This window comes from Papaver somniferum, chromosome 3 (genome assembly GCF_003573695.1).
Source record: "Papaver somniferum cultivar HN1 chromosome 3, ASM357369v1, whole genome shotgun sequence".
NCBI classification, from domain to species: domain Eukaryota; kingdom Viridiplantae; phylum Streptophyta; class Magnoliopsida; order Ranunculales; family Papaveraceae; genus Papaver; species Papaver somniferum.
The window spans coordinates 47,573,526-47,588,674 of NC_039360.1; the positions used below are offsets into that span (position 1 = coordinate 47,573,526).

Here is a 15,149-nt window from a genome sequence, read left to right on the forward strand (position 1 = left end):
GTTGCTCTTTCTAGAGCTTCTGTTCTCTTTTTATTATAAAAAAAAATCTTAAGAGTAGATCCTTCCATGTCAGTGTATGTCACTCGTGTAATAAGATTCCATCTTAAAACCAAGGTTTGAAAAACGGGTCACGCTCAGGTCACGGCTACTGAGCGTGACCGTGATAACGCGTTTTGACGGGTGTGAGCACGTTTCAGGCAAAAATCACGTTATTTAGGGAAAAAAAACGCGTTTTTTATACGTTATTCTAAAATAACGGGCGCTATAACGGTTAAATAGTAAATGAAAAAGAATTATGGTTTGAAATTCCTATCTAACGGTTACAACGTGCGCGAAAACAGTTATAACGGGTTTAATAACGTTGTTATAACGTTTTCTATATATTATTATTTTATTCTTTTATTTTTAAAAATTAGTTGTAATTTTTTAATCTTTAATTTAAAATATAAAAAATTGTAAGAAAATATTTTTATATTCTTTTTTATTAAAAAACGGTTATAACTGACGTGAAAACGAGAAAAATGGTCTAAAAAACTTACGTTAAAATGTTATTTAGATGAAAAAAACGTAAAATTGAATTTTAGAAAAACGGTTATAACGTGTGTGAAAACGGGAAAACGGTCCTAAAACACTGCCGTTATTTCCTATTTATTGGCATTATATAGGCGTTCGGAGATCCTCACGGCCACGGTATATGGGTGTGACCGTTTTAACGGCTGTTTTTCAAACCTTGCTTAAAACCGAAAGGGTTAAATGAAATGCTGACACATACTTGACACTAGAGTAAAGTGATGCGAAATCTACCCGTCCACATAAAAGTATCCAACAATGTCATTGTCTCCGTTGCTTTAATTCCATTAAAATCTCCTAGGACAAATGCCCGGGTTTTAGAGGGACACCAAGAATAGTACAGTATAACGTATTGTACCAGGATCAACTTGTGCTGTTGTGCACTTTACTTGTCCACAAAACCAGCTGATGCAACTACTTTTTTTTTTAGGGGTGTAAATTCGGGTAGGCCGGGCCGCCCGACTCAAAAACTAAGACAGGCCGGGCAGGCCAGGCTTAATATTTGTGAGCCCGTAAACAAATTCAGGCCGGACAGGCCGGGTACAAGTAGATAATTTGCTACCCAAAGACCGCCCAAAGCCCGCTTTTTATACGGGCAGGCCAGATCGGGCCGGACAGGCCACTATTTTGAATTTTTTTTTTAAGTTTAAATTTTCAAATGAACGGTATTAAATACAATATCCTTTCCTTTCCAACATCACATATCGTAAGTGATAGTATTATTTTATATTTAAATTACACTGACAAATTTTTAATTTTAGCCTATAATAAATAATTAATTAGAGTACAATAAACTTTCTAATAAGAAAATATATTACCATTAATGTTTTGAAAAGGTTAATTATAAGTAAAAACAATTATATATTTTATTTTTCTTGACACAAAATTGGCAATTATAAAACTGTAACTTTTAAGTCTTTTTAAGAGGATATTAAATGATTAATGGCACATAGAAGGCTTTCAGGCCGGGTATCAGGCCGGGCATCATAATTAATCGCAAAGCCCGAGACCGCCCAACAAATTAATCCAGGCCAGGCCGGGTAGCCCGCAACGGGCCATAACAGGTTTTGGGCAATTTCAGGTACAGACGTGCTTGGGCGGGTACGGGCAGGCTGAGTTTTTTCGGGTAATATTTACACCCCTACTTTTTTTTCTCTGGTATTCACGTTTGAATAGCTCTCAAGTTTCTATGCCTTTTTGACTCTCTTACCCCCTGAAGAAAACATAATCCCTTTTTTGTTTTTCCTTGTAATTCATTAGAAACGTGATCCTCTGCGTCATTCAGATGAGTACTTACTTAGCTGCAATTCCCTCTTGGTGAGGGAATTGTCCTCTAATTCTTGAATAGAGTTGAAGACCATGCATGTTTAATGGGGCTTTCAACCATCTCTTTCTAGACTGCTTGAAAGCTAGAAGTCCTGTGCACTTACTGTCTATCGGAAGTTCTATGTCAGATGTTCCATATAGGAAGACCTAATTCAGATCTGGTAAAATGAAAAGGATAGGCCTATGATTGGACATTTGGACTCCAAACCCAATTTGCTAATACATAATTAGATCGTAATGGAAGTAATTTGTACCCAACACTAATTTCTAGAAGTGGTTGGGGGAACCAATACTATTGTCCTTCACCTAACTCAAGAACATGCCCTGCGTTTCATTCATTTATTAATGGCTAACAAAAACTTCATCATCTGATTATGATGTATTCCCTATTAGTATAGTCGAACATTAAAGACCTAAACTCATAGATAAGGTGGCATCTTAGGGTCACCACCTCACAGGGACATTATTTGCCTACTTCTTCTATTTTATTCAGCACGACTTTCATAGGGAGGGAATGCATGACGCTGACGCATGCAACGCCCTCGTTCATACCATTATATGGGAGGATGATCTTATCTTGCGGGAATCCAATGTAAAGAAACTTACCCCTCCACAAGCCTAGACCCACCTTCATCCTTTTAACACCCCTTAATCTATGAGAATGCACTCCTCATCATACAAATCACTTTACCTTATCTAATCTCCTTCAGAAGAAAAGTCATTTCATGCAAAAGAAAGAAGAAAGAACAGAGGCTTGAGAATAAAATTTTCACACAGGAGATATCCTTAACCCGACAAGTAAAGAAAAAGCAAAATAAAAGTAAAAGATTGACATAGTCTTTCATAATATTATTTCTTTATGGCGCCATTGCTCAAAGCAGAAAAGCCTAATTGTTAGTTTCAGAAACCAAATAATTTGTTCCTAAAGTAAAGAAAAAGGATATGGTAATGTCAACTGCCATTTTTGGTGGACCAAATTCTATTTTGGTCACGCAACCATGTTTCTTGAATTTTCCTCCACGACCTTCCTTTTCTTTCTCTTTCAAAAATGAATATACAAAAACAATTAGCATTTTCGACCACGTATGTCTACATTTATCTACTACGTATGTCTACATTTCTACGTATCTTCGTCTACATGCAAAGAAAAACAATATTAATAATAACGGTGGACCTAGTTGAAACTTGAGAGTTGTATTGACAGAGGCTGCTGTATGAATAAGAGGACCACTAAGCTGTATAAAATCCGAAACCCAAAATTCAAAGTGGAAAGTTACTTAAAAATAATCCAAATGATATGTTCTACTAAACTTAATAAGAAATTGACTTACTTTTCTCAAAGGGGGCAGGCATGATAAGGGAATCACTTAATTACTTTAATGTAAAGATATACTATCAATTAACATTGATTCTTTAACCCACTACCTTACAATGAGGACTAAGCACGAGGAAACCTATCCCTTCTTTAATGGAGTAAGTATAGACTCTGGCCCTTCTCATCCGTTGCTTTTGCCAAGAACTTATCACAACCAACCAATAATAAGGATGAAAACTGAATGCTTTGACAAGTAGAACTACTTTTTCTTGCCAATAATTGGTACCCAGTTCCACTTACCAATCTCCTCAAAGGATTTCTAGAACAATAATATGACCAATCAAAGATACTAACAAGACTTAGAGCATCCACAGTTATGGAGTCGACCAAATGCCAAATAGCAGACCAAAAGCTAAAAAAAAATTGGCATTTTACACTGAGCAACCACAGTCGTAGAAGACTATTTTTAGTCAGGCGGAAGTATAACAAACGCCCCAGTTCAGGCGCACTTTTAATGACCGTCCCAGTTCAGGCGCGCTTTTAATAACCGTCTCATTCAGGCGCATTTTTAATGTCCGCCTCATTCAGGCGCACTTTTAATGACCGTCTGATATCAGGCGCATTTTTAATGTGCGCCTGATTCAGGCGCACTTTTAATGATCGCCTGATTTCAGGCGCACTTTCAATGACCGCCTGATTCAGGCGCACTTTTAATGACCGCCTGATTAGTGAATTTACATAAATATTAGCCACTAATCTTCTTCTAATAACGTATTAGCCCACTAATCTTCTTCTAATAACGTATTAGCCCACTAAACGAGTGAATATACCAACGTCCCATTGGGGCGTACATTAAAGCAACGTCCCATTGGGACGTAAAATATACCAACGTCCCATTGGGGCGTACAATATAACTACGTCTGTGTTGGGGCGTATGTATTACATGCGTTTGGTTAGGCGGAGTTTATAGATGCGCCTGATTCATACGTTAATTATACTTCCGTCTGATTTCATACGGTCACTAAAATCTCGTCTGCTTTCATACGCTATTAATACTTCCGTCCCACTATATTTCGTTTAGTCTGGGTTAACGACCACATTTGGTCTCAAACCCTAATTTTGGCGATCAAATTTGGGTTTGGTCCCTTCCGTTGCGGCATATTTTGAGACCAAATTTGAGTTTAGTCCCCAAATTTGGCCGTGACTGTGGTTGCTCTTAAACTCCGCGACCTGACGTTTGCGTTAGGTGTTAGAACTGATGAAAAATAGATCCCTCCTACATTTTCACGAGTTAAAAGACATTCATATGGAAATACCTAAGCAAGCATATCAATACCATAGCTGGCATACATCAGTGATGCTACGAAGTTTTGCTAAACAGAGCACACTGACTGAATGAAAATGTAAAGATGAGAATTTTCTAAGGTTGCATTTAGAATCTGTGATGTCGTTGAGCTGCAAATGTATGAAAAGAGTCAAAAGACTAATTTTCACAGTGCTTTTAGTAATAACTTGTAATTCGCAGTTTGGCCAGCCCCTATAATGGGAAGCAAAAAGGGTTTTGGGTGTTCATAGTTGCAGCTGTGAACATCCAAAACTTTTTGGCTTACTGTATAGGCTCAATGAGAACTACAATGAAATTATGACCAAAGAAACCCAAGCTTAAAATGCTAGCTAACCCCCACCCATGTCCCCCACACTTTTCCACCATGAGGTGTCATGGAGATAGTGGTCTAATGCCACATGAAAGTGTGGGGGACCCTTTTATGTGGCATTAGACCACTATCTACATGACACCTCATAGTGGAAAAGTGTGGGGGACATGGGTGGGGAAGTGTAACTCGGCACCCTGAGACTGCATTCTTTGCCTTGTGTCACATTTTAGCACAAGAATATTTTCAAATTAACATCACAAAACATCTGTGTTTGCATTAGGTAATACCGTAATAGTCATGTTAAATCCACTAACGCAAAAAGGCAGAAATGAGCAATCCACCAAAAATAATTTACTACCAAAGCTGCCCCCCTGCACTGATGGAGAGAAGTCTAAAGTTCCTCCAATAAGCAAAAGGAGAGCCAGATAAAACTCAGTACTCTTTTCCAGCTTTTAAAAGAAAAGGGCATTACAAGTGAAACGACAAAGACTTTGCTGGTTTTGGTTAAGGATATTGTAAAACTAGAACAGTCTCTTCCTGAATTTTTTTTATATAATGCAGTGACTAAATCTAATATGGAGTCCCACAGTGATCGAAGCCATGGAACTCCACCTATCCATGGATACATCATACATGGAGTCACATAGTTGTTCCCCTAAACATACATCCTAAGCAAACTACCTATGCAGGATTCTTCAACCTTTCATGAAAAGAACATTATAGCACAATTCATTTAAGAATGTATATAGGATTTCTCATGAAAAAATAGTGAAACATAAAGAAACTCAAACATTTAAAGAAATCGAAGCCTCTAATGTTTAGTATCTAATTAGACATATAAATGAAAGATGTCAATTAGATTTCTTCTCTACAAATACGTTATTTTAGTTGGGTGGAAAAGAATATACCGACTCGGTAAGTATCTGAGAGCAGAATGAACACTATTACACCATCAATCTCAGGTTACAATAATGGCGTAATAAGATTCTGCAATTGGAGTAAATTTTCACACCCTTTCTGACAGCGTATCTCAGTTTTGTTCATCCTGAAAAAAAAAATACAACGTATTCAATGCCTGTTGAAGATCATAATCACTTATTTTCTAATATCAAACGAAAAAGATAATTCTGAGATCAGAAAAATTCAAAGATAGTGAGAAATTTTAAACCAAACCACTCATTTCCAAAACCTATAATCATGCGCTGGTCATATCATAGTTATGCCAATCAAATTACTAAAATATATATTCAGATGACAACCGATAGTGAAGCTAGAAACTTTGCAACTAAAAGAAAGACGAACTGAACTAAAGAGGAACTTATAAAGATTGATGTACTTGAAGTAATACATGCGGATGAATCAAGTGCGTGCAAGAGGGGCAAAAACAAATAGTGTATGTCTCATGCGCAACCTTGATATTTTTCGTTAAAACTGTCCTAGAAGATGTACAAAATGAACATCACTAACAAACACATTTAACATTCATCGTCAAAGGAAACAGTGGATTTTGTGCATCCAAAAGTTTTTACTCATGGACCTATTCACTCCATTTTCTATAAAGCTCTCACATGAAATCGCATACTTCCTTTGAACCAAGCTTATGACATCTACGGCTCCAAATCCATATCCACGTTATTCACTACTAGCCTTAATAATTGTGTACACATAGATAGTACGAAAGCAACTTCCTTGATATCATTAACTACAGATAATGCACACATTTCATAAGTTTGGATTATCCAATCGATATTTCTTAATCTAAAACATAGTAGCTAATCACATCAAATGTCCCATACACGTAATTTTGGATCAATAGATACTTTCAGTATCAGTGTCAAAAATTCAATCTAATAATAAACATATAGAATTAGTAAAACTCTCAATGTAAACACTACCTTAGAATTAGGAGGTAGTGCAGCTTTAGAAGTCCAATTAGGAAGAGACCCTTCAAGTATCCTAGAAGACTCTGTATAAGCTGATCCAATACCCACACCAGCACCAAATGCTAAAGCTGCCCATCGAGATGCAGGACCCCCTTAACAACAACAATAAACAATTCAATTCAAAATCTAGTGAACATAAATGATTAATTGTAACCCTAAATTCGCCCCTTAATTCCACTAAAAAATCACTTATTCATAATAAACTTATAGGGCAAAAGAGAGAGACTTACTAAATAGAACGAGAGAGCTGACAGCTCCGGCGACCGAAGTGTAAAAAACTCGACGAAGACTTAAATCTATACAAGCATCCCATTTTGCGTTTAGAATATCACCATCGTTACATACTATTTTCTGTTCTTCTTCTCCCACCATTTTCAACCCTACTTCTCGTCTCTCTCTCTCTCAGAAAAATCTGATTTATTGAAGACTACCAAAAAACAAAGAGAGCTGGAGGAGTATAAGATCCAACGTGCCACAAATGTTGAGATCTGCACGAGTGACCCGCGTGCTCGCAGTAACATAACTAACGATCTTTATAGGCACCGCATTCTGGATACGGGCGGATTTTAAGTTTTTTTTCTTTTCTTTTTTGAGAAAAAAGGTTTCCCTCGTTCATTTTTTTTTTTTTTTTTTTTGAGATCATAGGGGAAAATTTTATAAAGAGCTAAATTTCATCGAAATGATGGAACATAGGAGAAACAAAAGGAAAGAGCTAAGCTACCTGTTGGTAACTACCGCTTCCCAGTTACAAATCAGAGTACTTAAAGAAAAACCATGAAAAAGACTGGTGTTTATAGCCCAGCTAAAGATTGTACACTTAATTGAGATAATAAGTTGATCCAAGTTCCTCTTAAAGTCCTTGTAAAGTCTGCAATTCCTCTCCTTCCAAACAATCCATCAGATGGCAAAAGGTAATAAGCTCCACAGTTGTTGCATAAACCTCTTAGCTTTCTTCCTTCTTCCCCATTCCCACAAATTTTTCTTGACAGTGTCAGAGAAAATTCATTGCAAGTTAAAACTGTCAACGAAGTAATGCCACAGTTTTCTTGTTTCCGTGCAGTGAAGAAAAAGATGATTTTGTGTCTCAGGTTCAGCGTCGCAAAACAGACGCATGCTGGATTGTACTCTGCCAGCTCTATGTAGTACCACTAGAGATGGAGTACCATTATGACACATTGTCCAGACCAAGAATAAAACCTTTAAAGGTACTTTAGTGTTCCATACTTGTTTATGAGGGAAGACCAACAATTCATCAACATCTAGCGCAGCGTAGCAATTTGCAACAGAGAAATCCGGTCCATACTGCCACTTTCTGCAATCCTCTATAATCTCATCAGATAAAGATGTTATCTCCCCTAAAATCTGTAGCATCTCAGCAATATCGCCCAGCTCCTCCTCATTTAGACTTCTTCTAAAGCTGAAATTCCAAGCACCAGCATCAGACATCATTTCTCTCACAGTTGCTTTTTTAGTTCTTGAGATTTTGTATATTCTAGGAAATCTGTTCTTTAAAGGGTCATTACCAATCCATTTTTCAGTCCAGAACTCAATACCCTTGCCAATTTTGAGAATGAGAGTTGTATTATCTTTCACAAATTGTTTAGCCTTTAAGATACCAGACCAAAGACTACGACCCACCGCTTTTGTAGTTTCTTTAGGAAAGATGGAATCATGAATTCCTCCAAACTTCTCTAACATAAGTTGTCTCCATAAAGCCTTTTTTTCCTGTCCGTATCTCCAAACCCATTTACAATGCATAGCCTTATTCATAAGCTTTAGCTTTTTGATACCAATTCCTCACCTTGATTTTGGTAACGCTGATTTCTGCCAAACAACCCAACTCCTCTTCTTGTTTGAATCAAATGATCCCCATAGAAAATTGCGCATAATCTTCTCAATACTCTTCATGACAGAGACCGACATTTGAAACATAGAAAGGTAATATATTGGAAGACTTGCCAACACGTTGTTTATCAAAATCAGTCTTTGACCTTTTGATAGGTATCTCCTCCTCCATGTGGATAAATTTTGTTGACATTTTTGAATCACCACATCCCAGATAGCCTTACATTTTGATTTGTTGTCAAGAGGTATTCCAAGATAAAGAATCGGAAAAGTAGTAAGCTGACAACCAAAAATATTTGCACAATTTGCTCCATCATTACCATCTCCAATACCCACTATTGCACTCTTCCTGAAATTTACCTTCAATCATGTTACCAGTTCAAAATCAAAAAGAATGTTCTTAAGATTATTCACCTGCTCTTCACAATCATCCAAGAAACCACTAAATCGTCAGCAAACTGAAGATGATTAATAATTGTGCCTCCCTCAACAACCTGAAAACCAGAAATAATACCATCAGCTGCTGCCTTTTTTTATCATCAATGATAAGATTTCATCCACCATTATGAACAAAAAAGGGGATATAGGGTCTCCCTGACGAATTCCTTTCTCACTTCTAAACATATTGGTGGCTTCCCCATTTATAAGAATTGAGAACCTAGCAAATGAAATACACCATCTAATCCAACTTCTCCAAATAACTCCAAAACCAAACTTCTCCACAACTAAATCCAAGCAGTTCCAGTTAATGTTATCAAAGGCCTTCTCAAAATCTACCTTACACACGATTCCAGTCTTATTAACTCTCATTCTTGAATCAATCACCTCAGCTGCAATTAAGATGATGTCATTTATTTGTCTTCCATGCACGAAAGCCCCTTGATAATTTGAAATAATAGATGGAAGCACCCCTTTTAATCTCTCGGCCAACAACTTTGAAACTATCTTATAAACACCCCCAATAAGGCTTATTGGCCTAAAATTATGTAAAGAAACAGCTCCGGAGACTTTAGGAATTAACTTCAAAGAGGTACAATTCAATCGCCAGTCTAGAGATGCAGTTGTCTCAAATTCCTTAATAACCTTCATCAAATCACTCTTTATAACATCCCAAGAAATTTTAAAGAACTCCATTGTAAAGCCATCAGGCCCTGGAGTCTTATTTGTACCAAAATTCCAGATCACGGACTTCACTTCATCTTCGGTAAACGGCTTTTCAATGTCAATACTATCAGAAGTTGCAATACGAGGCATATCCAAGTCTCCAAACCCTGGTCTAACCATATATTCTTCAGTGAACAGAGAAGTATAAAAATCCACAGATTCCGAAGCAATTCTGTCCCTATCATAACACAAAGTATTATCAATAAGTAAGCAATTAATGTTGCTGCAAGAATACTTAAAAGAAGCAATTTGATGTAAATATTTTGAATTTTTCTCTGCATCTCTATCCCAATCTTCCTTAGCTCTATGCCCCCACTTTCTTGCCAAATCCAAAGTAAGAGAGGCATGCTTCGCCTTTGCATCTTCTCTAGCAATCACATCTGAAGTGGATAAAATAACATCAGCTTCTTCTTGCATATCCCAAGAGTTGATAACTTCTTCTAATTGATTTATTTTACGCTGCAAATCTCCCAAAGTCTTCCTCCAAGCTTTAATGAAGAATTTCAGGCCTTGTAGTTTCTTAGCAAACACAAAGCTTGGCCTACCAGTAAAAGTGAGATTATGCCACCAAATCGTAATATTAGACATAAAATCTGGGTGGTGTAATAGAGAATTATCAAGTCTAAAGGGGGATTTGTATTTCAAGCCAGAGTTACAACACAACAAAATTGGTGAGTGATCTGAGACTGGCCTCTTCAGTCTTGCTTGCATAATAGAAGGACACTTAGCAAACCAATCACTGGTAACTAGAAATCTATCAAGTCTAATTAGAAGTGGTGGTTGCTGAGCATTTGTCCAAGTATACTTACCTCCATCCATAGGCATGTCTATAAGCTCATGTCCTCTTACGAAGTTCTTAAAAAATCTTCTATTAGCAATGCAACCTCCAGGCTTGTTTCTTTCAGTCTGCGCTAGAATGGCATTGAAATCCCCACCTAAAACCCAAGGATCGTCATAAAGGATTATGATGTCTGAGAGTTTCTGCCAACATTGCATGTAGTAGCCAGAATCAGAAGCAGAATAGACTGCAGTAAAAACCCAGTGAAAATTATCAGAAGCATTTCTAAATTTTATAGAAAGTGAGAAAGATCCAATCAAATAATCTTCCATATGAAGAATACCCTCTTTCCATATCACTATAATTTCCCCGGAAGCACCCTCAGATGGTTAAAAAACATAGTTACATCTGGAAGACCCCCATAAAGCACGAATCAAATTATCATCCACAAACTCTCTTTTAGTTTCCTGAATCGCACAAATAGATATGTTATTCCTCCTAATTGCATTTCTGATAGCTGCAACTTTATTATCATGCCCAAGACCTCTAATATTCCAGCACATTAGCCTATGATCCATTAAAAGAATCAGAAACCCTAGAAACAGAAATTGGATTGAAAACATTCATAACAAGTGAATCAAATGAGCCCAAATTTCCAATTGCTTCAATTTGACCATCTTCTAAATCAACGTCTTCCAATAGCTCCTCATCTTCAAAATCAAAAGACCCTAATCCATCATCATCATCGCACGACGGAATTTCCATATTTGCATCAGCGACAGACTTCCTATGAATCAAACTTCTACAAATATCACGCATATTTGGGTGATTGCAATCGATGACCATATTTTTGTTAAATTGTATATGAAGATTCACTATTGACTCAATCTCTTCCTCTGTCTCAGTTGTATTCTTAGCAGACTGAATACCCGAATGAGTATTAGTCTGTGAGTGAGAAGAGGATTCAGACATCAGAGGAGCAAAAGAATTAGATCTGTGCAATATTGATCTCGAGGAGAAATCCAACGAACAATCCTTATTGAGGACGTGGGCAGAAATATCTTCCTTTCGGCCGAAAGACTGACCTGACAAGGTAATGTTGTTCTGGTTTTGAGTGCTGCTGCACAAATTTTGACCCGAACCCTAACTCATCCTACATCTAACAGTTATCCAAGGGTGTTGTTAGAGCATAGCTCGGTCAACCTCGCATGCGTTGTTATCTCAAGCATGTTTGTCAATGTTAGTGATCAAAACTATGAGTCTTGATTTCTAGGCTACATAGCTAAGTCTCGGACTAGGATAGAAAAGTGTAGTTGAGCTCAAGGACTTCATGGAGATTCATCATACAATGACGAAGATCTATACAAGGAACCGTGGAACTTCATCAACAAAAAGGTATGTGGAGACTTGAACTTATCTATCACTCAAAAGTCTATCTATTCTATCTCCTACTTCTTATGAGACAAAAGTCGTATGCTATATAGACTAGATCATACACATTTGACATTTCGAGCTGAGCATTCATTGCTTATCCTTTTCTCTAAATCATGTGTTGGTAAAGCGTTTCGCTTTGATCAAGTTTATCTTCACCTAGTGACGAAAGTCATGAAAAGTTTCAATCACTTTGAGAATTGCTCTGACGTGAATCGGTCTGTGAATAACGGCTACATAGCGTCCTCTGAGAATGTCTCAGTGATTGGAATGAGAGTTTAGATTACATAACCATGTATTCCTTGAACCGAAGTTTTCGAACTTTGTTGATCAAGAGAAATCGGAAGGATTGTGGAATTGGCTTGCCAAGTCCGGGAACCCAGTCCGCAGACTCAATCGCGAACTGTCGGAAGTTCTCGACCGAGAATTTCTGCTGGATTTTCTAAAACTCGTTTGTGTGCTAAGTCCGCGAACTCAGTCCGCGAACCCATTCCGCGAACTAGCGTAAGTTCTCTTTCTGAGAATTTCTGATGAGTTCGGAAAACTCAACCGATTAACTTAAGTCCGCGAACTTGTTTGTGAACTTAAGAGGTTATGATCTAAAGATGTGCTTTGACCATGAAACTTAAATTACTACGGAATGCTTTATGCAAACCGTGGCTATAAATTTCATGAGCCGATTCAATCGAATCGAATCATATTTGTTTCAATTGTGTCTTGTGTAGTTACAAAAGTTCTCATAGCAGTTGAACAACTCTTTAACTAGTTCATTTGAGTCAATTGAACTAGTTATGGTGAAGAAGAACAAGGTTAATATGAAATGCTCATATGTTTAACCTTTTGGGTTACTATGTTGAACCAACATACACGTACACGTTTGGGCATGGTTTTCGCAAACCCAGTAAACGTCTACCCAAGTGTGTGTGACAAGCTAAGTTTTCGATCTAACGGTTGAGAAATATTATCTTGAATCTAAATCAGGTTTTCATCTAACAGTGAATAAGGATTGCTTTGTAACTAAGGAAAAACCCTGATTTGAAGGCTATATAAAGGAGACATCTAGCTTTGAGCAAAACTAATCCCCACACGTCCGTGTGATACTAGTGTGCTCGCTAGAGTCGATTCTCCTTTAACCTTTGGTGTTTTCTCTAAAACCAGGTTAACGACTTAAAGACTTCATTGGGATTGTGAAGCCATACCGATACTACTTTTATCGTACTTGTGTGATCTGATCTTGTATCTTCTATCCTATGAGTACAATCGATTGATTGGCTTGAGATCGTGAGAGTTCTCCGATAGGAAAGATAAAGAAGTCACAAACATCTTCGTCTCACTGTTTGTGATTCCTCGACAAACCGCCTGTGTAGTCAGGAAGGATTGTAGAGAGGTGATTGATTAATCTAGGATGTTCTTCGGAAATATAAGACCGGATTATCAATTGATTCCTGTTCACCTTGATTTCATATCTTAATACGGAACAAAACCTAGGGTTTATCTGTGGGAGACAGATTTATCCTTTGATAGACTTTTATGTGTGAGACAGATTTGTTTATTATCAAGTCTGCGATTTTGGATTGCAGCAACTCTTGGTTGTGGGTGAGATCAGCTAAGGGAATCAAGTGCGCAATATCCTGTTGGGATCAGAGGCGTAGGAGTACAACTGTACCTTGGATCGTGGGAGACTGATTGGGGTTCAACTATAGTCTAGTCCGAAGTTAGCTTGGAGTAGGCTAGTGTCTGTAGCGGCTTAATACAATGTGTATTCAATCTGGACTAGGTCCCAGGGTTTTTCTGCATTTGCGGTTTCCTCGTTAACAAAATTTCTGGTGTCTGTGTTATTTCTTTTCCGCATTATATTTTATATAATTGAAATAATACAGGTTGTGCGTTCGTGATTATCAATTGTAAATCCAACCTTTGGTTGTTGATTGATCCTTGGACATTGGTCTTTGGTACCGTCCAAGTTATCTCTCTTTGATAAAGACTCACAGATTTCTATTTGCTTGAGTAAATTTCAAATCGAGAGATTGAGATATAAACTCTTTGATATATCTTTTTATTGATTGAGTATGACTGTCTAGTTGATTCTCATAAAAAGTATATTGGAGTTTGTCCATACAAATTGCTAAGTGAAATATTGGGTGGTGTTGTTAGACCCCCGCTTTTTCAGGTGTATATCTCCTTTGTCAGACTCTAACGGAAGACATGCTGGCACATTTGAATAACCTCTGTTTCGAGATTCAATAACCTTCTGGCAAACTCTATTCAACTCCTTTATCGCCGAGTTACCAGAGGAGTTGGTATTTGAACTATTCATATGCATTAGCTCAGGCGTAACCGAATAACTAGCAATATTACTGCCCACACTAGTCGGATGGGACTACGACATAGTAAGTCCCTTATTGGATAGGTCATTATGTGGTTGATTAACCACCATAGATCGAATAACCCGCGAGGGATGAGTCTTATCTACCAAAAACTCCTGCAACCATTCTACGCTTAACCAAATTCCCTCAAACTTAGTTACAGCTGGGATGGTATTAAGATCACATTGGACTAAAAGCTTGCAGCTGTTAAGCTTAGTGAAGTTAATTGTTGACGAATGAATCTCAATCAGTTTCCCCCATGGTTGAACAATACATTCGAAGTATTTAAAATCCCAGAAATGAAATGGTAAACCCCTAATACCAATCCAATGTTGGTTCTTGTTTCTGGAATGCTTATTAATATAAGAATCCTCCGGTTTCCAATGACGGATTGATATCTCAGATTTGACAATCTTGAAATACAAACCCTTTTGAAATAGGTTTCTCTCGTTCAGTTACTATTAAATTACCGGCTGCTCCAAATGGAGAGTTTCGGTGAATCATTACATCATTGTTCCAATTTTGGATATTTAGATAGGTTAGTATTGCCCATAAGCCATGTCCTTTCCAATTATTTTGAATTGACTACTTGTTACAAAAAACTACTAATTTAGCTGCTCATAACTCTAAAGATTATATCAAATTTTGTGTTGTTTCCAAAATCTATGCTAATTTGGTATCGTTGCTCCCTTTCCTTTGCGTACATTCCTATCAGCCGCATTAGAGTTTGTCGAGAATCACTTCTGAAAGTGATTG

At 37.3% G+C, this 15,149-nt stretch overlaps 1 protein-coding gene across 2 annotated transcripts; it reads right to left on the reverse strand.

Annotated features, from left to right (window-relative positions):
• Window positions 1-5,572: 5,572 nt before the first annotated feature.
• Window positions 5,573-7,250, reverse strand: LOC113361228. 2 transcript variants are annotated; one of them, XM_026604540.1, is made up of 3 exons: window positions 7,040-7,250; window positions 6,811-6,901; window positions 5,573-5,911 (listed from the first exon to the last, which is right to left on the reverse strand). In XM_026604540.1, exons 1-3 carry the CDS (start codon window positions 7,179-7,181, stop codon window positions 5,830-5,832), a joined length of 315 nt encoding a protein of 104 aa, XP_026460325.1. In that variant the 5' UTR covers window positions 7,182-7,250; the 3' UTR covers window positions 5,573-5,829. The 2 variants fall into 2 exon arrangements, with proteins under 2 accessions (XP_026460325.1, XP_026460326.1); XM_026604541.1 differs by having other exon boundaries at window positions 6,762-6,901; window positions 7,040-7,245.
• Window positions 7,251-15,149: the final 7,899 nt, after the last annotated feature.